We start from the raw sequence: 27,702 nt of genomic DNA on the forward strand, positions 1-27,702 counted from the left end.
ACCTGCCTTTCTTGGCATCTTCCCTGAGGGTTAGGGATGGACCGTTTCCCATCCCTAACTTGCCTCTAGTACTCCAGCTAGGACCACTCCCTTAAGAATGTATCCTGTGGGAATGAGTTCTGTAAGCTTGCCACTCGGCCAGGTGAAATGTTTACATCCTGCTCCCTTCAAACTTCATTCATTCAATTGTATTTATTGAGCGCTTACTGTGTGCAGAGCACTGTACTAAGCGCTTCAGTGCAGCAATGATTGTTTCAATCCTCTCTGCTCTTAGCTTGGGTCTTTCCAGCCTGAAGTGTTGCCCCTTTCAGCCTATCCTCCATAAGGAAGCTGCTCCAGCCCCCTCGCTCGCCTTTGCTGTAGCATGTCCAACTGCAGTTTGTCTTTCAGTCTTGGAGACTGGGGTTTCCCAATCATCCCTCCCTCATCTGACCAGTCACTGTGGTCTGGGTGACAGTCCCCTTTTTTGGATCGTTTCTTCCAGTGTCACTGCAGAAAATGTTTTTCTAGGTCCTGAACAATTGTCCTGAGCTACGGTGCTCCATCCCATTGAAATGAATCAGAAACTAGGGTAATACTAGTGGAAAAAAAAAAATCTTCATTTCTTTCTACTCCCTTCTTATCAAACCCTTATTTCTCAACTTGGTTTTACAGGTACAATGAGTCTTGAAGGGGCCAGATGGACAGGGTTGCTGGAGCCGAAGAACAGAGGTGCCTAAGACATCCAGGCTGGTGATCTCTCCTGTCTCGGGACTTGACCCAAGCAGGGTTTTTTTTTTTTTTCCTCACCACAGGATTGTTAACACGTAGGGGCCAGGTGAGGCTGGGGGAAGAGTATGCCCACATCTATTCTCCTGCCACCGCTTTCTCACTCCCAAGCCCCAGCTTTTCCCTCTCCCAAGTTCTGGCCCTTCCTTTGTCCCTTTATCTCCCCTTTCTCTGATGGGGAAATTGAGGTCTAAGCTTATTAGTCCCACCCCTATGCCTCCTGCTGCCCCTGCACCTGTTAAGGGTGACTGCTACAGCCCAGCCATTGGGGTCTCCCACCAGGATCTGGATTCTCCCCAGCTTTGTTTCCCCAGTCTTGGGCGGCGTGAGCCTTTTTGGACTCTTACGATGTTGACTCTTCATACTTGTTTAGAAATAAAGACAGTAAAATTTGGAGGCTGGCTGGAGGTGGCACTCAGGGAAGGTGGGGAGTGGTGTGGGTCCCTGCCCTCGCCTCATTTTTCTGCTCGCTCCTGCGGACAAGCTGGGCTTCCGTGTACCCTACGGTTCTGGGAGGAAGAGGAGGAAGGCAGGCCTAGTGAAAAAGAGGGCCCAGGCATCCTGGGTCCCTGTCCTATGCCCTGACTGTTCGTCTTTCCTCCATGAAACCTCCAATTTTTTTTTTTTAATGGCATTTATTAAGTGCTTACTATGTGCAAAGCACTGTTCTGAGCGCTGGGGTGGTTACAAGATGATGCTCAGATTGTCCCACGGGGGGCTCACAGTCTTAATCCCCATTTTCCAGATGAGGTAACTGAGGCCCAGAGAAGTTAAGTGACTTGCCCGAAGTCACACAGCTTGACAATTGGCAGAGCTGGGATTTGAGCCCATGACCTCTGACTCCAAAGCCCGGGCTCTTTCCACTGAGCCGCGCTGCTTCTCCAATTGGCCTTGCCCCTTCCCTCCAGAGGTTTTAGCTAGTACCAGGGCACCCTGGCATGTTCACGCAAAATGGTGCTGGCTCTGGCGATTGACAGTTGATGCTGCTGCCAGGATGGTGATTCCTTCCTCCCCCAACCCTCATCCTTCCCTCTCCACCCAGGTCAGGAGAAAAAAGTCCAGGTCCGAGCAGACAGCTGCTAAGAGTGGCAGCAAGAGGCCAGGCACCAAGGAAGGTCCAGAAGTTTTATTGTTTAGGGGTGTGCATATCCGAGAAGACGGAGTACTGCTTGGTGCACGGGCTCCAGAAGCAGAAGTCCTGGGCCTTATAGACAGAGGGAAGGCGCGTGGGCCGGAAGGGGACGAAGTTTGGATCCTCTGGCTTCATCACTTCAAGCCCGATCCTGTTGGCAACTGGAGGGGACAGAAGGGTAGGGATTAGGAAGAGAAAGCAGGGAAGAATGCTGACCGACTCCCAGTTGGGTGTGCTGCTGCCTGGGCAGGTTTGTCAAGGGGGGGGAACCACTCCCTAACCGTAGGGGAAAGAACCTGCCTTACCCCCCCCCCCCCCCCATAGCCCAGAGGCAGGGTTATTCCCTGCCTCCAGGCCCCCCTGTGCCCCCCAACCACCAATTCTCACCGAATTCCTTGTGAGAGATGTGTTTATCCTGCCAGAAGAAAGTCCCCCAGCGGGGGCTGGATGCTCTATATTGAGGAGCAGGAACAATAGGGTCATACCAGGTGGCGGGCTCCCGCAGGTGCTGGGCAAAGTCTGAAGGAGAGAGGCGGTGGTGTTGGGAGGAGGAACTCGCCCCGAGCCTCTCGGCTGGTGCTGCCACAGCCGCGTCAGGATCAGGGGACGAGGAAATGTCGGCAGGTACAATTGATCCCTTCTGCTTCCTCAGCTGGGAAGCAGGAGCTGATCAGAGCCAGGGGAGCTGGAGGGGAAAGACAGCCAAAAACTCTTTCTCTGGGGTTTATAAAACGGGAGCAATTACCAGGGGCCTGGGAGGGATGTTTGAGGGGGTGGGAGGGATGACTTAAGGTAACTGCCAGCATTTTTCCACCCCACCCCCCAAGACCCAAGTCCCTCCATCAATCAGTCAATCGTATTTATTGAGTGCTTACTGTGTGCAGAGCACTGTACTAAGCGCTTGGGAAGTACAAGTAGGCAACATATAGAGACAGTCCCTACCCAACAGTGGGCTCGCAGTCTAAAAGGGGGAGACAGACAACAAAACCAAACATACTAACAAAATAAAATAGAATAGATATGTACAAGTAAAATAGAGTAATAAATATGTACAAACATATATACAGGTGTATATACATACACACACATATATATATGTGTGTGTGTATATATATACACATATTTACAGGCATATATATACAGATATATGTGTGTGTGTATATATATATGTGTGTGCACGTACACATATGTATATATGTATACATATGTATATGCGCGCACACACACATATATATATATATACACAAACATACACATATTTACAGGCATATATATATATATATACAGATGTGTGTGTGTGTATATATATGTGTGTGTGCACATACACATGTATATATGCATACATATGTATATGTACACACACACATATATATAAATATAAATATATATATATATATATATATATATATATATATATATATGTAGGAAAACCCTCCATGCCTTCTGGGTTTTCCAGCCGACCACCCCCAGCCCCGTTCAGGGAGGCTCCAATCTCGAGGCTCCCTCCTTACCGCGGGGCAGCATCTTTTCCCTCTGGGCATAGGAATGGCTCCAGCGGGTATAGGCATCACGCCTGATCGGGTGAAGGAGGTTGTACCACCCTCTGCAGTGGTCACTGTTGGACAGGCCTGGATACCCGAGCTCTTCCGTAATGTTACATTCCATGGGGGCCAACCTCCACGGTACAAGCTTGCCGGCGGCCTCACAGTCCCTGGGGACACACTTCCAGCATTGCATCTGCTTGAAGATAGGTGCTGACTGGGGCCCGGCCAGAGTCAGGTACTCATCACTGCAGACAGGAGGAAGAGGGCAAGGGGTATGCCAGCCTCCCTGCTGGGCAGGGGCACGCCCCAACGGAGAACCCGGCAGCCGGGCCTGGTGGCAGCAGTAAGAAAGCAAGAAAGGGTGGAGGATGCAATGGTGCTGCCAGAGGAAGGGGGGTGCTTCAGATTCCTAGTGGGAGGGAAACTGCCATCCCAGCTCCAGACCCCAACACTTTTCCTCTCCCGGAAAGCTGCTTCCAGTCGCCGTGCTGCCCCCCCACCATCAAGGACTCACCTGTATTGGGGAGTAGGGCATTCTAGTTCCAGAATGCTCTTTGGGATGTAAGGCTGATTAACTTCTCCTTTTAGCCACTCCATGCTCCTCTGAGGCCAACACCACCACCGACCCCTGCTGCAGGTGGGAGCGACTAGAACTGCTACTGTTACCATCAACAAAGGAGGCGGCTACCTAGCAACGAGACAGGGCTGCCGGCATCCATGTGGGGGTTTCTGTTGGGCAGAACACTCAAAAGTTCAGGGTTTCTTCTGGGGTCGGTCCGGATTCACCGCTTCAGTCTCATCCCGAACAAGTCTGCTCCGAGAACTTAGCTCCCTGGGACATCTTGGACTTTCCCTAGGAGGGACCGCTAATCCTGGCAGAGGGTTGCATCTTGGCTTCCACTTGCTCCTTGGATAGGGGGTGGGGGAAGAAAAATGGCAGGGGTGGGGTGGGGGGCTCGCTGGAAAGTGAGCAAAAGCCATTCTTCCACTGACCCCCTTGTTTCTGGACTCCCTTCCAGGTGGGAACACCCCTGCCCACCAGCCCCTCAGGATCACTATTTAAATAGTCCAATGGAGGTTGGCCTGAATGCGTTTTGTTACTAGATTGCAGTCAGCTTCTTAAATTCACCAAATCAGAAGTTTGGAGTGAAATTCGTTTTCCAAACTGCACTCTCTAGCACTCAGAAGTCAGTGTTTCTGGCGGCGAGGGCTCTGGCTAAGGCGAAATGTAGAGGCTGCTTCCTTTTTCTGACCAGAGCCATTCCGGGTTTTTCATTTAAGGTCAGAAGAAGAGCCCACGCGGTTGGGCTGAATTTCAGCAGGAGCTATTTCCGTTAGACGGCAGAAAGAATTTCCGTTAAATGAGGAACGGGTTCCTCAGGGAGGGGGCAGAAGGCCTCGGTGCCAATCTGCTTAGAGACAGAGGGATGGACTATCTGGCTTGGCAACCCGACCACAGGAATGAGTGCCGGCTCAATTCCCAGGGCCTGGATGGGATGATACCAACAGAAGGTAGGCAACTTGGGGTGGAGTCCCAGCTAGAAAAACAGCAGTGGCTGTGCCCACCAGGCAAGACTAGTTGGGTGGGGGGGGAGGGAGGAGGGAAAGGGCGCACGGATGGACAGAAGTGTGGAATCAGAACAGACAAGAGAGGCCCAGATGCCAGGCTTTAATCAAAGACACACAACCCAAGTGAAATTCACAATTTGTTTAATGCCAGTTATGTTGCTTAACATGAAAAAAAAAAAAAACTTGCAAGGTTTGTTTGATCTACATATTTTCTCCACCCTCTGAGGCATCATCACTGGTAACAAGACCCCAATTCTTTGAATTTGCCTGTAAATTCTGGGGGAGGACTAACTACCCTTTTCTTCACAAGCCGTCTGAACCATACAGCTTAACAACTTTACAGTTCATACATCGAAAAGACATGATTTCACTTTATTGTTGCATTTACAACTCTATGCAGCACACACCGGAGAGTCAATCGCTTCGCAATAGTCACCAACATGAGATTCTATACACAAACCTAGGCATGCGTCCAACACACCCACCACACACACGTGCACACAACCAGCGAGGCACCTTTTCTGAGGGCTAGCTCCCTGGGCTTCTTTTTTACTTCCCTTGGCAACTGCACACGAGAGGAAGGCCAGGGATGCCAATGCCCCTTTTAAACGAACAAACAAAAAAACCCCCCTCCGAACCCCAAATCTTCCTCCAAGTCTCTTCTGTTCCCCGGATCAGTTGACTAAATGACTGTTCCCCCACACAACTCTAACGGGGCCACGAAAGAATTGCTGGGAGTTACATTTGGAAAGAAGAATGGGTAAGCCCACTGGGAGAGTCCATCGGGAAGATGTAGGTTTCCTGCCTCTGGAAATTGGTTTTTTTTTCTTTTCTTTTTTAAAGCCTAAAAACACTCTATTCATCCTTGAGAACCACAGTTTTCAAGAACGTCTGGGGTGCTCCTGAGACTTGGTATCTTCCCTCTTTAACGGTCTCCAGGGCTGACACACCACAAACATACATACATTACACACACACACACGCTCAGAGAAGGTAGCAAGGAAGGAAACAAAGTCCCTTAGAGAGACACAAGGCAGAAGAAACATGATCCATGCAATGTTTTCCAATAAGACCGAACAACACATCGCCAAGCACTCGGCTGTTCCCTGTTTCGCCGACAAACAAGGTGGCTCTTGGTCATGAACCGGGCAAAACCGGAGGTAGATGAAGGGAGCCTAGAGGGAGCGGGGCACTAAGGCATGGGCACGTCCCAGAGAAGGAGGGGATGCTTTGAGTTTTCTGAAGCCCAAGAAACCACGCTGGAGCTTTGGTTTGGGTGCATTTTCCCTCAGTGCCTCCTGCCCCCGATAAATGTTGGCAAACCCCAGGGATCGGACACTCTTTCCAACAGGGCAAGCCACCTGAGAGACTCACGGACACTCCTGAGGCAAAATGCTTCCTCTGCTTCTCCCACTTCCCCTTCCAAGGCTCGAAACGCTCCCTCCTCGGTCTGGACGGGCCCCTCTGGCCAAGCCGGCTGGCTCTGGGTTCAAATGCTGCCTACGGCTTACAGCTCGCCTCCTGCCCGCCCGGCGGACTAGGTAGGACGGGGTGGCCCGTTACCCAGTCCTCTGTGGGAGGAGAGGGCCTATAAGAGGCATTTCCATCAGGGGTCAGAATTGTGTGTGGTCTCTGGCCTCGGAACCCAGCCGGAAGAGGAAAAACTTCCACCCAAGCACATTGGGGGGGAAAAAATATACAATAAGACCAAGTATTGGCACGAGGAGAGAGGGAGACAAACATGGCTGGGGCCAGGATGAACGTTTCACTCTCTCTGAATCACAAGCTACACAGACTCCCCTGAGTTCTCTGACCTGGCACCATCTAAAAATTTAGGGAAAGGCAGGTGCCTCGGTGCCCTGGGACTTCTTAGACTGTGAGCCCCCCCGAAGGACAGGGACCATGTCTAATTCCCACCTGTGGACTCCATCCTGGCGCTCAGTACAGTGCTGTGCACACAGTCAGCGCTTTGTAAATACTATTACTATTACAATCGATCCACCTCTCGGTATTCTCGGAAGCAGCATCATCCCTGATTGATCATTAACATAATTAAAACTGGAACATATTTGGAAAGGCTCTGATTCAGTTAGAGTAAAAAAAAAAAAAAAAAGCATTAAACGCAATATATATGAGACATTGAGATTCCCAGACAGGCAGAGGTCCTCCCTTCTGCCCAGTAGAGCGACCACACATTCAAGTAACAGGTTTGATTAGAAATTCACCCCAATATTCTCTTGCTGATTCTGGATACGTAGTAGGACAAACCCATTCCTCCTCCTTACCAAATTTCTGAAGCCCTCGTCTGTCAGCGTGAACCTGACGTTAGGGCTTCTGCCAAATCCCTTCTTTCAACTTCACAGCAACTTTGCCTTATCACGTCCATGGTCGTTACACACCCTTAAACGTTTTAAGTGTTGAGCATCTTATTTTCTGCCCAGCCAAGTCTTAAATTTGCTGATCCAAACTGCCCCATAGAAATCACCATCTTACTTGATTCTTGTGATCTTTACATTGCATGTCTGTATCGGAAAACACACGATCCTGTTTCCCTCTGACATGTCTCCCAGGGCCAAAATCTGCTGAGAGTGGGAACCTCAGCCTTCAAGTGCCATTGCAAGATAAGTCTTTAGTTCCTGCTTCCTCTCCCCATTAACATAAGGGGGAATCAAATCCTGCCAGCTTCAGCTTCGGGCATCCAATCAGAAAAGAGGTAACAGCAGCAGAAGACGAGATAGCCTTGTTCTTCACTTTGGATGGTCCGTGCCAAATAAATCTTGCCCAACACGTACAATTAAAATATTCACGCTTTTACTCTCTTCGGAAACTCTCCGCGGAAAATGGACTTCTAGGCTCTTAATGGTGTTCTTGCTCCCGCTTTCCTTGCATTTACCCTTCCCCAAATACTGTTCAAATAGGTCACGATCTGGAATTAAATTGGAATCTTGATAGTTTCTCCAGGTCCAATCTATTCACCCCATCAATTATATCCTCCAGATAATTAGGGGGTCCATGCATGCTGATTAGTTAGTGGTTTTTTTCCCCATACGTAATAATGTGGTCCTGGTGTGCGGAGTCTAGGGTTTTACCGTATTCTGGTGAAGAGATTGAGAACAGATACAGATTCCTAAATACAAACAGAAGGAAGAAAAAGTTGACATGATTCCAGTCAAAACCCACCATCGCCCTACCACCGAAAGCACTGACTGAGCGTCTTACAGTGTAGAGCGCTGGACTAAGTGGGCTTGGGGGACACTTGGAGGGAGGACAAAATGCAATTCTGGTCCTCAAGGGGCTTTTAGTGTCTTTATTCCCCAACAATGTTATGGGTGGGGGGGAGGGGACAGTTTCCACATGATCTCCATGCTGTGTTTGTGTGTTTGCACTTGCTCTCTCCCTCACCCACTCGCACTCTCCCACTGAGGGCCAACATACACCCAGTGCTCCCACAATGTGTCTTTTTCACTGTGTGTTTGGGGTAGAAGACGGGCTGTTAAGGAATTACGGAATGTTCTCCTGACATTACGTAAGAAATGGCTGCCCACATGAACGAAATTGGTCAAGCAACAAAAAATGATTAAACGGATGAAAAATTGGTCCTGGGGAAAAAAAAGCGAGAGGACACACGGATATTCTGGAAAACAGCATATCTGTATCAGTGTTGGCAGTTACTTCCTTAACAACTGTGGGGGCCAAGCACTGTATTCGAAGTTTGGGGAACATACAGAAGAAGCAAGACACACCCCACCACTCCCTGCCCTCAAGAAGAAGCAGAGAAACAGCATGGCCTAATGGAAAAGGCAGGAGACTGGGAGCCAGAGGAACAGGGTTCCAATTCCGGCTCCGCCAGTTGCCTGCAGTGTGACCTCGGGCAACTCACTTCACCTCTCTGCGCCTCCTCAGTTTCCTCATCTGTCAAATGCGAACTGAATACCTGTTCTCCCTCCTACTTAGACTCTGAGCCCCACATGGGACAGGGACTGGTAAACCTGATTATCTTGTATCTACGCCAGTCGGCTTGTGGAAAGCACTTAACAAAAGCACGATTATTCTTATTATATTATTTCGGGCTACTGGGGGAAGGCAGGAGACACAAGTTGACAAATATTCCATGGAGTCAAGGGTGAGAGAATAAATATGAATAACTGAGTGAATAACAAACAGGTAGGTGCAGAGGTGTCTGGTGGGATGCCTTGGCTGGGCACGAAGGGATAGAAAAGTTAATGAACGGACCTGCAAATGAATAATTCATAAAAGACTGCAAGTATTAACATGAATGTTAGACATGGGTGAATGAATACCTCCATAGCAAATTACAACCGGTGAGTATAGACCAGACAAGATGGCTGAAGGGTGACAACTATAAACATGAGCTTTTCCCTACTGGGGTGTTCGCCGGGAATGTAACCCCCATGTTCTAGAGCTGAGCGTACTGTAAAACTGGAAGGAGAGGAAAACAAGAATGTTAGGTGGGAATTCGGTTGTAAATCACACAGGTAGAAAGCGATAAAAGCTTTCTTGGTGAAGATTGGTTTTGATGAATCACAGACATGCCTGTGGATAGGTGAAGGTATGAAGTTCGAAGGAGGAGTGGGAATGTGTAGCCAAAGAGGGCAGAAGATGGTGGCGACAGGGCCCCGAGGAAAGAGCCTAGGCCTAGGCGGCAGAAGACCTGGGCTCCAGTTCCGCCCCTGTCACCGCCCTCTGTGTCTCCTCGGGCAAGTCGCTTCACTTTCTCTGGGCCTCAATTTGCTCATCTGGCATGTGGGGATGAAATATCTGTTCTCCCGCCACCTTATGCTGAGAGCCCCACGTGGGACAGGGGTCCATGTCTGACCGGCTTATATTGTTTCTACCCTACAATAGTGCTTGGCACAGACTAAACACTTAACAAATATGACAATGAGTGTTATTATTATCATTATTAGTATTTACTACCACCATTGAGCTTGGATAACATCACATCTAAGAGCAGCCCAGGATCCCTGTAACAATGTCTTTTACCTTGGTTGAGCGGGTTTTGCTAAAAACATTCCAAAATCGCAGCGTTTCATCCCCAGCACCAGTAACTATTGCCTCTCCATCAGGAGACATTGCCTGAGGGAAGAGAGAGAGAAAAAACAGAAAGTCACCAGCCATCGATTACTATTTCAGGCCTTTTAGCCAGCAATTGTTGCTAGAGAGAATGTTTAGCCAACATGGCTCCAAAACGGTTTTACTTTTCAAGCAGCTAGGTCATTCTCGAGAGGTCTCCAGGTCACGGCACGGTCACCGCCAGGGCATAGACACCATATCCCAAATGTCCAGCACGATCATTCAGGCTTGCAACAGATCAGTCTGTCTCTGTTTAGGGGAGAACTTAAGCTGGAGCAGAAATAGACCGTGGGGTGGAGCAGGAGTGACTGACCTGATTATCTGTTAATTACCCCAGAGCTAATCAAAACATCATACTCATTCTGAGGATGCTGCTGCTGCTGATGAAGGGACTGGAGGACTTAGAGGTAACAATGAAAACAGTGCTGGATGTTGCAAAGGGCAAACGCATCAGCACGATAAAGGACAGTCCCATGGAGCGTGATGCATTTCGGCCCCATTGATACCCAAGGGAAGAAAGAGAGAGCGCACGTGACAGTCTCGGCTCAAGTTCTGCTTTCTAGATTGTGAGCCCCAACGAAGGCCAGGGACCGTGTCTAATTCCCACCCGCGGACTCTCTCCCGGCGTTTAGTACAGCGTTCTGCACACAGTAAGCACTTAATACTATTACTACTACTACTACTACTACTACTACTGTCTGCAGGGGAGGGACAGAGGGCTGTAGCTTTATCTTGCCCTTCAACACCCAGCCTGCCGTCCTCACTGCAGGATAACTGGACAATGCACTTGGGGGAGGGAGAGAAGAAGAGGATCCAAAGATTCCCCCCCTCCAGGTCAGAAATCTCGCAGAAGAAACAGGAGGAAAAAGCAGATTTCCAAGGGGGCAGAGAGGAAGACCCAATGACCTTTTTGTTCCCATAGACAGAAGAGAAGGAACAGGGAGAAAAGGAAGTCCTGTCCTTCCCCTTCAGACAATAGTAGTGGTAGTAGTAATAGTATTAAGTGCTTACTGTGTGCAGAGCGCCGGGAGAGAGTACACGGGTGGGAATTAAACACGGTCCCTGGCCCTCGTTGGGGCTCACAATCTAAAAAGCACAAAAGGAAAGCAAAACCTGAGCCTAGACTCTGCCACGCCCTCTCTTTCTTCCCTTGGGTATCGATGGGGCCGAATGCATCACACTCCATGGATTATTAGCTACCTGCAGGCTGAGATGGGGGCTGTGGGAAGGCCCAGGGTTGATGAGATTCTCAACACGTGGCCTGAGCCAGAAATCGAGTGAGGAGGGATCTGTATTGGCATCTGTCTCCCCCTCTAGACTATAAGCTCGCTGTGGGCAGGGAACGTGTCCACCAACTTTGCTGTCCTGTATTCTTCCAAGCGCTTAGTACAGTGCTCTGCCCACAAGTGCTCAATCAATACAATTGATTGATTGATTGAGACAGTGAGCCAGAATATTACGCACAGGAAAGAGTGACTTGTAAAGTAGCTAACCCCACCACGGCCAGGTTGGCTGGATCTGAGTCACTTGAGAGCAGTAGCTATAAAGGAGTTTCCTAGGGTAGGGACAACTGCGTGAGTCTAGGGCAGTCAAACTCATGCCTCTGGATGGATGGGACCCTTTTGTGGTTAGACAATCCGTACAATGTCAGTCAATCGTATTTACTCCGTGCTTACTGTGTGCGGAGCATTTGGCAGAGTACAATATAATAGATATATTCCCTGCCCGTAACAAGTTTACAGCCTAGAGGGGGAGACGGACATTAATAGAAATAAATGAAGTTAGAGCTATGTACGTAAGTGCTGTGGGGCTGGGAGAGGGGATGAATAAAGGGAGCAAGTCAAGGCGGCACAGAAGGGAGAGGGAGAAGAACAGTGATTGACACATCGTAAGTGCTTAACAATTATTATTATTATTATTATAAGAGGAAAGGAGGGCTTAGTCGGGAAGGCCTCTTGGAGGAGATGTGCCTTCATTAGGGCTTTGAAGGTGGGGAGAGTAACTGTCAGATATTAAGAGGGAGGGCGTTCCAGGCCAGAGGATGTGGACGAGAGTTCGTCGGTGCGACAGCTGAAATCGAGGTACAGTGAGAAGATTGGCAGAGGAATGAAGTGCGCGGGCTGGGTTGTAGTAGGAGAGTAGTGAGATAAGGTAGGAATAGGCAAGATGATTGAGTGCTTTAAAGCCAATCATAAGGAGTTTCTGTTTGATGCGGTGGTGGATGGGCAACCAGCAGCATGGCTTAGTGGAAAGAGCACAGGCTTGGGAGTTACAGGTCGTGGGTTCTAATCCCGCCTTTGCCACTTGTCAGCTGTGTGACTTTGGGCAAGTCACTTAACTTCTCTGTGCCTCAGTTACCTCATCTGTTAAATGGGGATGAAGCCTGTGAGCCCCACGTGGGACAACCTGATTACCTCCTCTCTACCCCAGTGCTTAAAACAGTGCTTGGCATATAGTAAGTGCTTAATACTATTATTATTATTATTGTTGTTGTTGTTGTTACTGAGGAGTGGGGAAACATGTCCTGAATGTTTTTGTAGAAAAATGATCCAGGCAGCAGAGTGAAGCATAGACTGGAGAGACAGGACGCAGGAAGGTCAGCAAGGAGGCTAATATAATAATCAAGGTGGGATAGGATAAGTGATTGGATTAACATGGTAGCAGTTAGGAAGAGGAGGAAAGGGTGGATTTTAGTGATGTTGCGAAGGTTGAGCTGACAGGATTTAGTGATGGATAGAATATGTGGGTTGAAAGAGAGAGGAATCAAGGATAACACCAAAGTTATGGGCTTGTGAGACAGGAAGGATGGTGGTGCTGTCTACGGTGATGGAAAAGTCAGAGGAAGGACAGGGTTTGAGTGGGAAGATAAGGAGTTTTGTTTCAGACATGTTAAATTTGAGGTGACTGCGCAACATCCAAATAGAGATGTCTTAAAGGCAGGAGGAAATGCAAGACTGCAGAGAGGGAGAGATCAGGGTTGGAGTTGTAGATTTCGGGAATCATCCGCATAGAGGTGGTAGGGAAGCCACGGAAGCGAATGAGTTCTCCAAGGAAGTTGGTGTAGATGGAAAATAGAAAGAGACCCAGACCTGAACCTTGAGGGACACCCACAGTTAGGGGGTGGGAGGCAGAGGAGGAGCCTACAAACGAGACTGAGAAAGAGCAGCCAGAGAGATAGGAGGAGAACCAAGGGAGGACAGAGTCAGTGAAGCCAAGGTTAGATAATATTTCCAGGAGAAGGGGATGGTCCAAAATGTTGAAGGTTGCTGAGAAGTCGAGGAGAATTAGGATGGAATAGAGGCCGTTGGATTTGGCAAGAAGATCATTGGTGAACTTTGAGAGGATGTTTCCTGTACAGTGAAGGGGACGGAAGCCAGACTGGAGAGGGTCACGGAGAGAACTGGAGGAGAGGAACTTGAGACGGAGGGTTTAGACAACTCACTCAAGGACTTTGGAGAAGAACGGTAAGAGGGAAATGGGGTGATAACTGGAGGGAGCCGTAGGGTCAAGGGAGGGTTTTTTTTTTAGGGTGGGGAAGACATGAGCTTGTTTGAAAGCAGGGGGGAAGAAGCCACTGGAGAGCAAACAGTTGAAGATGGCGGTTAGGGAGGGAAGAAGGGAGGGACCTCCCTCATTCACTCCCATGGCTTCAACTACCATCTCTCTGCAAATGATTCCCAAATCTACATCTCCAGCCTTGATCTTTGTCCTCTGCAGTCTCATATTCACTCCTGCCTTCAAGGTCATCTCTATTTGGCTGTCTTGCCAACACCTCAAACATACCATGTCCAAAACAGAATTCCCATCTACCCACCTAATCCCTGGCCTCCTCCTGACTTTCCCATCACTCTAGACAGCACCATCATCCTCTCTATCTCTCAAGCCCATAACCCTGAAATTATCCTTGACTCATCTCCCTCATTCAACCCACGTGTTCAACCTGTCACCAAATCCTGTTGGTTCAACCTTCACATCACTGCTAAAATCCACCTTTTCCTCTCCATCTAAACTGCTACCATGTTGATCTAAGCACTTATCCTATCCCTCCGTGATTAATGCACTGGCCTCCTCGCTGACCTCCCTGCTTTCTGTCTCTCCCGACTCCAGTCCGTGCTCCACTCTGCGCCTGGGTCATTTAAAAAAAAAAAAAAAATTCAGTACCTGCTTCCCCACTCCTGAAGAACCTCCAATGGTTGCCCATCCACTTACGCATCAGAAACTCCTTACCACTGGCTTTAAATTACACCATCACCATGTCCCCTTCCTACCTTACCTCTGATTTTCTGCTACAACCCAGCCCGCACACTTCACTCCTCTAATGCCAATACTCACTGGACCTCAATCTCGTCTATCTCGCGACGAACCCCTCGCCCATGTCCTGCCTCTGGCCTGGAACCCCCTCCCCATTAATATCCAACAGACGATCACTCTCCCCACCTTCAAAGCCTTATTAAAATCCCTCATTTCCTCTTCTCCCACTCCCTTCTCTGTTGCCCTTGTACTTGGATTTGTACCCTCTATTCACTCCCCTGCCCTACAGCACTTTATGTACATATCCATAACTTAATATTTATATTATTGTCTGTCTCCCCCTCCAGACCGTGAGCTCCTTGTGGGCAGGGAACATGTCCACCAACTTTGTTATACTGTACTCTCCCAAGCGCTTAGTATAGTGCTCTGCACACAGTAAGTGCTCAATAAATATGATTTAGTGATCGATTAACCGCACTTTTACTAAGCTGCAAATTCCCAATAAGTTCCTGTGGAAAATGATCAATGACCAAACATGCGATGGAGTGGAGCAAAACGAAATGAAATTAGCGAATAGGATCAATGGTATTTATTGAGTGGCGCTTTCCGTGCGCTGAGCACTGTACTGAGTGCTTGGGAGAGGCCAAGAGAGCTAGAAACCCCGATCCCCGCCCTGTTGCAGATACAACGTTAGTGGGTGGAGCTTCGCCAGGGGCAGGAACAGGTGGTTCCAGATTTTAGAGGGAGTGGGCGGCAGGAAAAGGAGCAAGAGAACCAGAGGCAAGAAGATGGAGCCAGCGCGGTGGAAATGAGAGAGTTGAGGCAAGGCTGCACCTCATTTCCTCAGACCAGACAATCCATCCCCTTTGCCGAAACTGGGTGAACGGCTCGGACATTCTAGTTCTAGGGCCCCACACTGCAGCTTACCAGATACAGCACTCGATACGAATGACCCGTGAGCTTGGCTACTTGTGTCAAGGATGGGTATTTCCAGACGAGGATCTGGTTCTGCGAGTATCCGTGAGTGCTCACCTGTTGGAGGGAAAGACAGATGGTTATTGATGAGGGCCCCTCCATCTTCGGTGAGCCTTTCTTGCGGCCCAAAAGGGCACCCGGTCCTCTGCCCAGCGCTACTGATAATGAGGCTCTTACTAGTTCATTGGCATGTTTGGACCAGGCTAGATTGCAGACTTGGGAGCCGGTGTCAATGCACTGTAAGGGCTGGCCGGTGAGGGTGTTCCAGAAACGAATGCAGCGATCGGCCGTCCCGCCTCCTGAGGCCAGCAGACCATGCTGATGAGGAGACCACGCGATGGCTTTGACTGCTGCCAGGTGCTCTGTGTACTGCTGGACAGGGCTCAGACTGGAATGGTTCCAGACCAGAAGCTGGGGAAAGAAGAGACAGGATGGATGAGACAAGCTCAACAAAGTTACTGCCAAGGCCAAAGGTCTAAATCTGGCCTTCTTAACCCAATGCTGAGGGAAACGTGAGGGTAATAATGGGCTCCTGATGGCAGAAATGAATCCGTGGACGCTTGAAGGGATAAAAAGCGGCCTGGCCGAAGTACTCAAGGCTCGTTAAGAAAGTGGCCAGGGTCCAAGTTTGGTCCCAGGGAGCCCCACCCCTGGATGTGGAGGGTGGTGGGTGTGTGTGGGGGGGAAAGGAGGGCTATCTGAATTTGGCTGAGGTTGGCTTTTGGCGAACTCAACCTGGCCCTGGGAAAGGCAGGCTGTCCGGAGTCCTTAAAGAGCTCCACTGACTGGCAGGGAAGAGCTCCGCAAAATTCAGGGGCAGGGCCATGCCCCAGCTTGGAGATGGAAAAAGGGATCCAACAGCCTCATACCTTATTGTCATTTCCACCTGAGGCTAGGAGTTGGTGGTCTGTGGACCATTTTAAGCCACAAACTTCCTGCCTGTGCCCCTGCAGCCGCCGCTCAGTCTGCAATGGAGGGGTTCGGATGTCTCGCTGAAGGATCATTCTGTCCCTGCTCCCGGAAGAGAGCTGATCTGCATTCCAGGCCAAAGCACCTAAGGACACACAGAGAGGAACAGAGTGAGAAGACTGGGTTGGAGGAGTCGGGGTTGGTGGGGGTGGGGAGAGGGAGAAACTGAGTGACCCTGAGGGGAAGGCTAGTCAGAGGGGCTCCTCGCAGTCAGTTACAACGACTTATCATGGCCACAGAATTCTCCAAGGACAACTTTCTGGAAACGCAGGAGGAGCTTAAAGGTTCAGGCTGTGCACTCAGCTTGGTTGGAGCATAGTTATAAACAGGGATATGATCACCCCATCTAAGAGGGAGGGGGGCCGGTGCTCTGGGACAGCCAGTCTCAGTACTGGAATGAGCCAGAGAACCACCATTTATTGGAGTCTGTGGAAGGTATGATAAACGAGTTTGGAGAAATTCACTTCTTCGTAAAGAATTAAAAAAAAATACTTTGGTCATTCTTTCATGACATCTATGCTGCAGTCACAGTGTTAAATGGTGTAGCAGAGCTAGAAATCCAGCTGGTGTTGGTGGGGAGAGAGAATGACAGACCCTTGCTTGCAGGATTGTTGAGGGGAGAAAAGGTTCTTTTCTCTGGCGACTTACCGACTCTGGCTGTGTGACCTTCCAGCATGGACAGTTTCTTTCCTGCGGCTGCATCCCAGATCTGTACAAAGCCCTTGTGCGTACCAACTGCTACCAAGTTTCCCTAAATCAACAAAACACACACAAAACCATCTGAGACCCATGCTCTTTGCTTTGTGATGCTTAGTGGTCAAGAGAAAAGGAAATCCAAAACATGCTACAGAAATTTTGCTCATTAAACCCAAGATGGCTCAGAACAGGCTAGCCCTGCTGAGAATTGATTACGGGGCGAGCTTTTCATTCACAGCTTTGTGGTTTGTGTGTTTGGCTTATTCACAGTGACCCCTAAAGCCTTTTATCTTACAGTATACAGCATGTGTGAACTGAAAAAAGGTAAATAAATAACTGTAAACGGCAAGGAGTTCAACCCCACGGTGAAGATACACTACAGGCCCTGCTACCGGGGAGCCCAGCGGAGAGACAAGCCCCGGCGCCCAGATCGGGTGATGTCACTCCAGCAGCAGGAGGAGCCTAACCTTTTTTCTTACAATAGGATTCAATTCCTTGCCATTCCGGGTGCAGTTTGTGGCTAGGTTTGCGGACATAAACGGTAAGCAGTGTGTACTTTCTGTACTGCAGGAATGAAAACAAGGAAACTAACCGATTAAAAACTAATGCAGAGCTATGCCAGCAGTGGGCCCTCAAAAAACCTTTTTGGCGACAGTAATGAGGCAAGGTCAACCTCATCTCAATGGTCTTTGTTTTAAAGCCACAAAGGTAGGGGGGAGGAAGGGGAAAGACCCCAAACCTCTCTTTCCACCACAGTGCATTCCCATTCCTTCTCGCCTAGGCATAGATAGAAGAGAGGGATGTTCAAAAATCAGTTCCCCCTTCTTCTCTTTTCAGTAAAGTCCTCATCCCGGCTCTGCCACCCGTCTGCTGGGTGACTTCGGGCAAGTCACTTCACTTCTCTGTGCCTCAGTTACATCATCTGAAAAATGGGGATTACGTCTGTGAGTCCCATGTGGGACACGGACCGTGTCCAACCAGATGATCTTGTATCTACCCCAGCTCTTGGTACAGTGCCTGGCTCAACGAATACCATTTAAAAACATTAAAATGGGGCAGGGCACTGTCCAGTGGGTCCCATGTCATGCCTCCACAGAAGATACAATTCAGAGTGTCCTCCTTCTTGGCATCACAGCCAAGCTGAAAGGTTTGAGCAGGAAGGGGCGGAAGCAGCAAGCCATAGGTAGAAGCAGTGACACTGGAGAACACTCAAGCTCTAGCTTTCCTGCCCGGGGTGACCCTGAACCAAAGCAGCCTCTGGATCCTCCCCGGGGGAAGGCAGAGGACACCTGCCTGGCGGTGGAGAAGAAATCGAGCTGACAGACGTCCTTTTGGGGAGGGCCGATCGGGACCCCGGGCTTCCCGGCAAGCTAGGCTCTAGAGAGTCGCCGGCACCTGGGGCGGGAAGGGGGCAGGTGAAAGCAGTGGGCCAGAGTGCGCACGAGAGAAGGAGGTGCCGCAGGCTGCTCTCAGACGCTGAGAGCCCCCTTCCCGAGGCCAGGGAGTGTCAGAGGAGAATGCCTCTCCGACCAGACTGAAGGCGCCCCACTACCTCTAAGGATGGTGAACCCTGCCGACTGTGTCCAAAAACCCGGAGAGCAGAAGAGGGACCTTCCCTACGACATAATCATTCTTGGCGGGACCACATTTCGGACATCAAAGCAACACTCCTTTGGCCAAGAACTGTCACACTGCACAAACACCCACACAGTTTGCCTGGGAGGAATGCCCCATACTGACCCGTTCTGACCAGCCCACAGAAGTCACGGAATCACCTTCTACAGACAGGTCGCACAACCTGGTCACCTGAAACACGGTCACATGAGAATGGAAAACGATTAGCATCATATGCAGTCATGCCTCGGACTTTTAACGGCTTTCAAGGTGCCCGAACCCTTTGGAAACGTGGCTTGGGAGATGAAAAGCGGAGTTCAGCGCAGAAGACAGCCAAAGCTGCTCCAGAGGCATCTCCCTTACCCCTCCAGAGGCTCTGGAGCAAGGGAAGGCCTATGTTTAAAAACCTGTAGCCTCCCTGGGATCAAGGTCAGACACAGGCTCCCTAGAATTCCCAGCTCCACCGTTAGACCTGCTCAGGAATCCCAACACACACAGTTCACTGCAGCGCTGGGGAAGAGGAGGTAGCGGCGGAGAGGAGCGGCAGGGAGACAGCCAGTGAAGCGGGTTTAACCCGGGAAGTAAACCTAAACATGGCTGGGGAGAGGGGAGCCCAGGTAGAAAGGGTTCTGGGGAGAGCAGCATGACCACTAGCCAGACTTCCCATGAATAGATGTACCAAAGGCACCTAGGGTAGCGGAAGGTCAGGAGTTGAGGGGTTACCTTGGGAACAGGAAAAAGGGATCTGTGGTTCTTAGACTGGCATCTCCTCGAGGGCAGGGTCTGGGGCTGTTCAGCTTGTTCTGCACGGCGTCCTGCACAGTACTGTGTGCAAGGAGCCATGGGCATGCTTTTGGAGGAGGAGGATGACTGAAGACCTTATTTTACGCAAGAAAGTTAAAATAAGGCGGGGAGGGTGATCGCTTTTGCTTTTTTAATTAAACCTAGGTGTCTTCTGCTTCATATCCAAGAAGCCAAATGTTCACGACAAAGGCTCAATGCACAGAATGACTTGAATTCACCACCCCAAGAGCCTCCCTCCTGCCCTGGCATTTTACCTGGCTAGTACAAGCACTCCACAGGTACACACAGGTTCCAAGGCCAACACTAAGGACATTGAGGGAGGACCAGTCCACCAAGTTCAGGTAGAAGTCATCCTGCAGCTCAGGAGCATCAAGGACTTTGAAAGGGATTTTGGAGATTTTTCGGGTAGGTTTCCGTGGGGATCTTAGTAACTTTTGACTATCAAAAAAGAAAAGAAAGAGAATTTTTTTTTACAGAAGGAATGTTCATGGGCCACTGGAGATTTGAAAACACCAGGGCTTCTTTTTTTTCCTTTTCCTTTCCCCCCTTGAGGAACACAAGAACCAGAACATTCGACCTGCTCCGCGCTTTGGGCCCCTTAGGTCTGAATCCCTAGAGAGGCTCTTTCTCGCTCCAATCTTTCCACCAGCTCCGGGAAGCTCTGGAGTCGAGCTTGGAGTCCCTCTTGGCTCCTAGCTGGAATCTTGGAAAGATGGAGCTTGCACTGCACAGGAGGTGAGGAATCAGACCATTCCAGCAGCAGCAGCTCCAAGAGCAGAGAACTGGATGGGGACTACGTCTCAGGAGAAGACGACCGAGGCGGGGAGAAACAGCAGTGGGAAATGGGAGAGCGAAGACACCGGATGAGCCTCACTCAAGAGCATCTCCAGGAACTCCCGTTTCCAAACCTACCATTCAAGGCTTTGGCTCCTGAGCATGCCCAACATTGACTGCCAGGGCCACAGAGGAATCACCACACGGATTCCATTTCTGGTTTGAATGAGGGCTGTGAAGGAAAGGGATTGGAGCCTGAGGCCCCCACAGACCTCTCTATATTTGGGGGGTGGGGGGGTGGCTCTGCCTGAGTCCAGCTTGCAGTGTCCAAAAGCACTGCATCAGGTGGAAGAGGCATAATTTTCAGGGCCCTGACCTGCTAGCCAAATTGCCCATGGGGCCTGGTTTTGGTGGGATGGCTGGAGGGAGTCCTCCTGGCCCCGGTGGCGATGGTGGCAGGGCTGATGGTGGAGGAAGGAGGACAATGAGAAAGAGGAGGAGAAGGAGAAGGAAGAAGAGGAAGAGGAGGCTGCAGCTGCCCGCTCTCCCTGCACTAGCAACATCTAAGCTGGGAGGTACAAGCTCATCTTACTTTTCCTCCTTGGAAAGGTGAGCTTGGGAATGTTGTGGGGGAGGGTGTTTCCTGAAAGTGAGTTTTGACTCTGCCTGACCCTGCCCCCTTTCTGGAGAGGGCTCCCCTTTGCAAGAGCTCCACCAAAGCTGGCCCAGCAGGCAGGAGGTGGAAGGGAGTCTCTTCTCGTTTCTCTTAAGTGCCTCATCTTAATTCTCCCCTATGTGTTGGGCACAAGAGCCCCTAAACCTCCTCTGAGGAGCTGGGGTTCTCCTTAGAGGCTCAATGGGTGTGAGCCGGAGGGATGAAAAAGACAGTGATCTCTTCCCCCACACAACGCCAGCTTGCATCCTTTGTTTCTCAGGCTAACCTGTGTCTCATTCTGGCCTCACCCACTGCCGACCCCTTGCTGGACCTCCCTCTCCCTTCAAATCCGCCAGACCGCATCTCTCCAACTACAAAATCCTTCTGAAATCTCCCCTCCTCCAAGAGGCCTCCCTCAATCTCTAATCTCGCCACGTTACATCCCCCCAACCGCCACTTTCGGCGTTGCCTGAACACTTGTTTACTCACAACCTCCTGTAGCATTTATGTACATCTCTTACATACCCGATTACTTAAACCCTAACTCATATACATATCCATCCCCTTTTCCTCCTTCGGCCTATCTACCAACCAGTAGTATTTATTGAGCACCTCCTTGGGGTAGAGCATTGTCCTAAGGACTTGGGAGAGGACAAGTGCTAGGCTGTAAGCTCATTGTGGGAAGGGACTGTGTCTATTTATTGTTATATTTTACTCTCCCAAGCGCTTAGTACAGTACAGCACATGGTAAGTGCTCATTAAATACAAATGAATGAATGAATGAACACAGTGTGACCTAGTGAAAACAGTTTGGGCCTGGGAGTCAGAGGACCTGGATTCTAATCCTGCCTCTGCCACTTGCCTGCTGTGTGGCCTTGGGCAAGTCACTTCATTTCTCTGGGCCTCAATTACCTCAACTGTAAAATGGGGATTCAATCCCTCTCCCTCCGACTCAGACCGTGAGCCCCATGTGGGACAGGGACTGTGTCTGGACCTGATTACCTAATAGATGCCCCAGCGCTTAGAACAGAGCTTGACACTTAATAAGCATTTTTAAAATAACACAATTATTATTATTACAATATTAACCAAGCATTGGTATTTATTGAGTGCTGTACTAAGTGCTTGGGAAAGCACAATATAATAGAACTGGTAGACATAATCCCTGCCCACAAGGAGCCTACCACCTAGAGGGAGAGACATTAAAATGAATTAGAGAGGGGAGTTGGCAGAGCGTAAGAATATGAGAAACAGCCTGATGTAGTGGATAGAGCATGGGTCAGGTCATGGGTTCTAATCCTGGCTCCACCATCTGTCTGATGTGCGACCTTGGGCAAGTCACTTCACTTCTCTATGCCTCAGTTACCTCATCTGTAAAATGGAGATTGAGACTGTGAGCCCCCCATGGGACTGGAACTGTGTCCAACTTGATTTGCTTGTATCCACCCCAGTGCTTAGTACAGTGCTTGGAACATAGTAAGCGCTTAACAAATACCATCATTATTATTATTATATATACATAAATGCAATGGAACTGAGGATGGGGTATCAAGTAAGGGGTACAGGTCTGAGTGCAGAGGTGACACAAAGGGGAGGACAGGTAGGAGAAACAAGGGTTTAGTCAGGGGAGCTTCTTGGAGGGGTGTGATTTTAGGCAGGCCTTGAAGGTGGCGAGAACAATGATCTGTCAGTTGTGCAGTGGGAGGGAGTTCCCAGCCAGAGGGAAGGCATGGGTGAGGGGTATGTGGCAAGATAGACAAGATTGAGGTACAGAGAACAGTTTAGCTTCAGAGGAGCAAAGTGTGCAGACTGGGTTGTACTAGGAGATCAGCGAGATAACGTAGGTGGGGACAAGGTGACTGACTGCTTTCTGTTTAATGCTGAGGTGGATGGGCAACCACTGGAGATTCTTGAGGAGTGGGGTAACTTGGACTGAGCGGCTTTTTAAAAACATGATCCAGGCAGCAGAGTGAAGTATGGACTGGAGAAGGGAGACATGAAGGAGGAAAGGAAGGGATAGAAATGCTTGGATCAGCATGGTAGCAGTTTGGATGGAGAGGAACGGGTGGATTCTAGAGATGTTGTGAAGGTAGAAATGACAGGATTTCCTGACAGACTGAATGTACAAGTTAGATGAGTCCAGAATAATGCCACAGCTATAGGATGGTAGTGGTGTCTGCGGTGATTGCCAGGTCAGAATTAATAGACGTGATGCCAGCCCTCAAGGACCTAGAGTCTAGCAGGGGAGGCAAACACTAAAATACAATTACAGCTAGAACAGAGTATAAAGATAATGTGCACAAGTGCTACAAGGGATTGTGAATACTTAAGTGATGAATAAACAGACGCTCTTAACACCACCCTCTTTACTTAAGTCAGCTCACTCGCTCCTCTATCCTTTCGTCGATCTCGTACCCCAAATCCTCAGCCCTGGCTCACCTCCACAGTTCGCCTCCTTCGCTCTTGCGCACAAGCCACAGAGCTCTGCTGGCGGAAATCTAGACATCAGGCCGACTTCATCCGCTTCAAGTTTATCCTTGTGTGCTTTAACTTTGCCCGGCAAAATTATTTCTCCATCCTTACAGACACCCATGCCAACACCCTTGCCAGTTGTTCCAGATGTTTAACCCCCTTCCCAACCCCCCGTCCCTCCGCCTCCCCCATCCCTTGTCCATAATGACCTGGCCACCTACTTTATTGAGACTATCAGGTGTGATCGCCCTAAAATATCCCCTACCCCTCCACAGACCTTCACCCGTCCTGCCCCTTCCTCAACTCTCCCATCTTACCCAGCCTTCTCTCAAAATCCACCCCCTCCACCTGAACATCTGACCCTATTCCTCTGCACCTTATCAAAACTTGCCCCCTCCTTTCTTTCCTCCGTAAATGCCATCTTCAACCGTTTGCTCTCCAATGGCTTCTTCCCCACTGCTTTCAAACATCCCCATGTCTCCCCTATCCTAAAAAATCCCTCCCTTGACCCCACAACTCCCTCCAGTTAACATCCCATCTTCCTCCTACTGTTACTCTCCAAACTCCCTGAGCGAGTTGTCTAGACCTCTCCTCCAATTCTCTCCAATTCCCTCCAATCTGGCTTCCATCTCCTTCACTGCAGAGAAACCACCCTCTCAAAGGTCACCAATGACCTCCTTCTTGCCAAATCCAACAGTCTCTGCTTCATCCTAATCCTCCTCAACCTCTCAGATGCCTTCGACGCCCTCAAGCACTCCCTTCTCCTGGAAACGTTATCCAACCTCGTCTTCACCAACACCGTCCTCCCCTGGTTCTCCTCCTATCCCTCTGGCCGCTCATTCTCAGTCTCTCTTGTGGAATCCTCGCCTGCCTCCTACCCCCTAACTGTGGGTGTCCCCCAAGGTTCAGTTCTGGATCCCCTTCTATTCCCCATCTACACCCACTCTCTTGGAGAATTCATTTGTTCACATGGCTTCAACTATGCGGATGATTCCCGAATATACATCTCCAGCCCTGATCTCTCTCCCTCTCTGCAGTGTCACACTTCCTCCTGCCTTCTAGAAATCTGTACTCCTATGTCCTCCCATTACCTCATACTTAATACGTCTCAAACAGAACTTATCTTCCAACCCAAACCCTGTCCTCTCTGATTTTCCCATCACTGTAGATGGCACCACCATCCTTCCTGTCACACAAGCCCATAACCTTGGTGTTATCCTTGATTCCTCGCTCTCATTCAACCCACACATTCAATCCATCACTAAATCCCGTCGATTCGACCTTCGCAACAAGGCTCCAGACTTCAGCTTGTCCAGTGTTCCTCTGGGCTCCGAGTGGGCCCTCTAACCAGGAACAGGTGCACCAGACTTCACCCGGTCCTGGCCTCTGCAGGGGACAGGCTCTCTGCCAAGCCTTGACCACTTCCTGTGATTGTCTGTGCTTCCCCCTAAATCTTTCTATGTAACCATTTCCCTGACTCTGTGTGTGTGTGTGTGTGTGTGTGTGTGTGAGAGCAGGTGTGTAAGCGTATGCGAGTGTATGTGTATGATATCACCTCCCTGGGCCTGTGTGGGTTTATTCCTCTTATTTCCTTCTCAGCCCTGCCAAGTTGGCCCCTGTGCCTGAAATGAAGAGTTGACTCCCTGCGACCGAACACTTGTCCCTTTTGAATTTCATCTTTTTTGTAGGTCCATTTTCCCTCCAGTTTCATGTTCATAGCTGCCTTTCAAAGTACAAGCAATCCATTCCATTTAGTGTCATCTGTAAAATGGAGAACCGTGTTGATGCCGGACTCCTGAGTGCGTCATCTGATATTGTGAACACAAAGGGACGCTTAATTTGAGTGACTCTCACTTTCCTATCTCTCGCTTTCCTATCCGCCCTTCCCCTAGTCCCACAGCACTCATGTCCACATCAACCTGTAATGGATTTTAATGTAGGTCTCTCTTTCTAGACTACAAGCTCCTTGTGGGCAGGGATCGTCTATCCCAACTCTGTCGTACTGTACTCTCCCAAGCGCTTAGTACAGTGATTGACTGATCGGTTCTTTGCCTGCCCAGATCGGTTTTTACCTTTTGTTGCTGACGGGCGATAGGGAATACGGTGACACCTCGTTGCCATCATCTGGACTGGAGCGTTTGGTGCTGAGGGAATACTGGAGGAAAGGGAAGGGAGAGGAAGAACTGTTGGATGATTTGATGCCTTGCACTTATGGAAGATTATCAGCATGTTAGCAGAATCACAGGCACCTAGAGAAGCAAAGTGAAAAAGATCCTCAAGGCCTTCTAATCCCGGCCTTTGGAATTTCAGTCACTTCTTGGGGGTCAGAGGCCCAGGCTGTAACACCAGGTCCCACAGCAATTTAAAACCGGGGTAGGCACTCTCTTGGCTCTCCACCCTGGTGCACCCCGAAACTGTCCCAGTAATTGGCCACCATCCTCCTGCACCTCATATTCGGTAAACCAGAAGGCCCGGGATGCATTTGGAATTCAGCCACCTGGTCCTGTCCCCCACACAGTGGGCTGCTGAGATGGGGAGGGAATGCCTAATTTGGCCCAGGCTTTTTCAAAGTCTCAGAATTCTCAGTCCTGCAGTCTAAGTCAACATTTTTACAAAAGGAAGGATCCTCCCCAGGCTGAAACCAGAGCAAGACGGTGGGACTGGTAGATTGGGCAGGCTGAAGTTACCGTGAAAAGACTCTTCTTCTCTGGTGTGGATGGCTGTAACCTCCTGTCTTCTGTCTGAGGATCCTGGACTTTCTCGATCCCAGCTCCTAACAGTTCATTCTTCAGTAAGGCTGAATAGGCCAACCCATCTGTATAAACACAAAAGTAACCAACCCTATCACCAGAGCAAAAAGAAAGGGGCGGGAGTGGAGAGGAAGAAATCCATTCTGGATGAATAGGAAGCTTCCACCCACGCAAAACCCCCACCAGACGTTCTCGGACATACAGCCGTAGAGAGAAGAAAAAACTAACTTCCAACCTTTGCCATTATCTGAGGTTGCGTCCTTTGCTTTTCGGTTCTGGCTAGGTGATTTTTCATTTTCCTTGGGAGAGGAAGAAAAAAAAATGAAAGGAATCCAACTAACCCAGATTTCTCCCATTCTGTCTAGAGATTCTGAGAGTTTGCTCACTTTTCTTCATCTCAACTGAAACAGACTATGGCAGGGGCACGACTTGGGTGGCAACAGCGGCTGCCATACTGGGGCAGTGGAAGGGGCAGTCCCGGGGGCATTGCCGCTGCCACCAATGCCATCATCTCCTCACTTAAGCTCCATCTTTGCTGTTCCTGGGCTTGGTTCCAAGGGACTTTTGTCTCTCCCTGGGAGGTAACATCCCTCCCAGGTCTATGCACACTCCAGATTGCCCCCCTCAAGAGCCTGAGCCCCAGGAGGAGGAGGGAGACGGCAGCTGGATCGCTAAGCTGAAGACTGGTGCGGAGCAACGGCACGGCTTCACGGCCCCGCCGGCTTCGCAATCTCCTACCTGCCTCCAGTGCTTGGTACAGAGTAAGCACTTAACAAGTACCATTAAAAAGAAAATAAACGCTTCCCCACTCACATTTATTCGGTGGAAATTAATGCTCCAGTTGGCACCAGCTCTAGAGGGGATGAATCGATCTCCATGTTTGCTGGGAGAGGACATGGGGGAGTTGGAAGGTGTCAAAGTTCGTCTCATCTCTGTAACCTGGATTTCAAAATGAAACATGAGTCAGTAATAGAAAAGAGATGCTGGTGGTCACAGAAACATTTCAGGGAGGCCTGGGGAATTGGCAATTGATTGTTACCTTGCATTTTTTTTACCCAGAAAGTCACCTGAGGCTACAAAAGTCAACTGACTTACCTTCTTATAAAAAATGAGGCCCTACTGTGCTTTTTCCATTCACCAATCTCAAATTTTCCCTTGGGGAAGATGAAGGGCCCCCTTCTCTGGAAATCCCTGTTGCCCTTGACCAGGCCGAGCTCCCTTAGGGCACACAATACAAAACCCAGCTTTTTCAATCAATTAACAGCATCTATTGAGCATCTACTGTACCCAAGGCACAGTACTAAGTGTACAAAAGAAATCAGCATGCAGAATCCCTGACTGCACATTGTTTACAATCTAGCTGGGGGGACAATAATCATTAATAATTATGGTATTTGTTGAGCGCTTACTCTGTGTCAAGCACTATCCTAAGCAATGGGGTGGACATAAGATAATTGTTTTGAACACAGTCCCTGTCCCACTTGGGACTCGCAGTCTAAGTAGGAGGGAGTACAATTTAATCCCTATTTTACAGATAAGGAAAGGGAGGCAAAGAAAAGTGAAGTGACTTGCCCAAGGTCACACAGCAGACCAGTGGTAGATCCGGGATCAGAACCCAGGTCCTCTGACCCCCAC

At 49.6% G+C, this 27,702-nt stretch overlaps 3 protein-coding genes across 10 annotated transcripts in view; 1 reads left to right on the forward strand and 2 right to left on the reverse strand.

The window, feature by feature from the left end:
• The window catches only part of MFSD12 (major facilitator superfamily domain containing 12), a 40,978-nt gene extending 39,816 nt beyond the window's left edge, over positions 1-1,162 (forward strand). Inside the window, exon 20 of one of the 2 annotated variants that reach the window (XM_038770743.1) lies at positions 646-1,162. In XM_038770743.1, coding sequence (XP_038626671.1) covers positions 646-670 — 25 coding nt within the window. In that variant the 3' untranslated portion in view covers positions 671-1,162. The remainder of the gene's footprint in view (positions 1-645) is intronic. The other variant, XM_038770744.1, reaches the window with a different exon arrangement.
• Positions 1,163-1,879: 717 nt separating this feature from the next.
• Positions 1,880-4,063, reverse strand: CX2H19orf71 (chromosome X2 C19orf71 homolog). The gene is made up of 4 exons (XM_038771562.1): positions 3,959-4,063; positions 3,412-3,689; positions 2,288-2,419; positions 1,880-2,061 (listed from the first exon to the last, which is right to left on the reverse strand). The coding sequence occupies exons 1-4, from the start codon at positions 4,039-4,041 to the stop codon at positions 1,895-1,897; spliced, it is 660 nt and encodes a 219-aa protein (XP_038627490.1). The 5' UTR covers positions 4,042-4,063; the 3' UTR covers positions 1,880-1,894.
• A 1,074-nt stretch (positions 4,064-5,137) lies between these two features.
• The window catches only part of FZR1 (fizzy and cell division cycle 20 related 1), a 54,954-nt gene continuing 32,389 nt past the window's right edge, over positions 5,138-27,702 (reverse strand). For all 7 annotated transcript variants that reach the window (XM_038770680.1, XM_038770677.1, XM_038770679.1 and 4 more), the window contains 12 exons: positions 26,881-27,006; positions 26,303-26,366; positions 26,005-26,132; positions 25,390-25,472; positions 19,671-19,854; positions 18,739-18,804; positions 16,951-17,053; positions 16,203-16,387; positions 15,511-15,744; positions 15,286-15,390; positions 10,018-10,110; positions 5,138-8,140 (listed from right to left, as the gene is read on the reverse strand). In XM_038770680.1, the coding sequence (XP_038626608.1) occupies positions 8,099-8,140; positions 10,018-10,110; positions 15,286-15,390; positions 15,511-15,744; positions 16,203-16,387; positions 16,951-17,053; positions 18,739-18,804; positions 19,671-19,854; positions 25,390-25,472; positions 26,005-26,132; positions 26,303-26,366; positions 26,881-27,006 (1,413 nt within the window). In that variant the 3' untranslated portion in view covers positions 5,138-8,098. The remainder of the gene's footprint in view (positions 8,141-10,017; positions 10,111-15,285; positions 15,391-15,510; positions 15,745-16,202; positions 16,388-16,950; positions 17,054-18,738; positions 18,805-19,670; positions 19,855-25,389; positions 25,473-26,004; positions 26,133-26,302; positions 26,367-26,880; positions 27,007-27,702) is intronic.

The sequence above is a fragment of the Tachyglossus aculeatus genome, chromosome X2, assembly GCF_015852505.1.
Source record: "Tachyglossus aculeatus isolate mTacAcu1 chromosome X2, mTacAcu1.pri, whole genome shotgun sequence".
NCBI lineage: Eukaryota > Metazoa > Chordata > Mammalia > Monotremata > Tachyglossidae > Tachyglossus > Tachyglossus aculeatus.

Coding starts and splice junctions, on each gene's coding strand:
- CX2H19orf71 (XM_038771562.1), bottom strand. CDS start 4,041: ATGGAGTGGCTAAAAGGAGAAGTTAATCAGCCTTACATCCCAAAGAGC. Junction 2,420..3,411: donor GGAAAAGATGCTGCCCCGCG/GTAAGGAGGGAG, acceptor TCTCTCCTTCAG/ACTTTGCCCAGCACCTGCGG. Junction 2,062..2,287: donor CATCTCTCACAAGGAATTCG/GTGAGAATTGGT, acceptor TGTCCCCTCCAG/TTGCCAACAGGATCGGGCTT.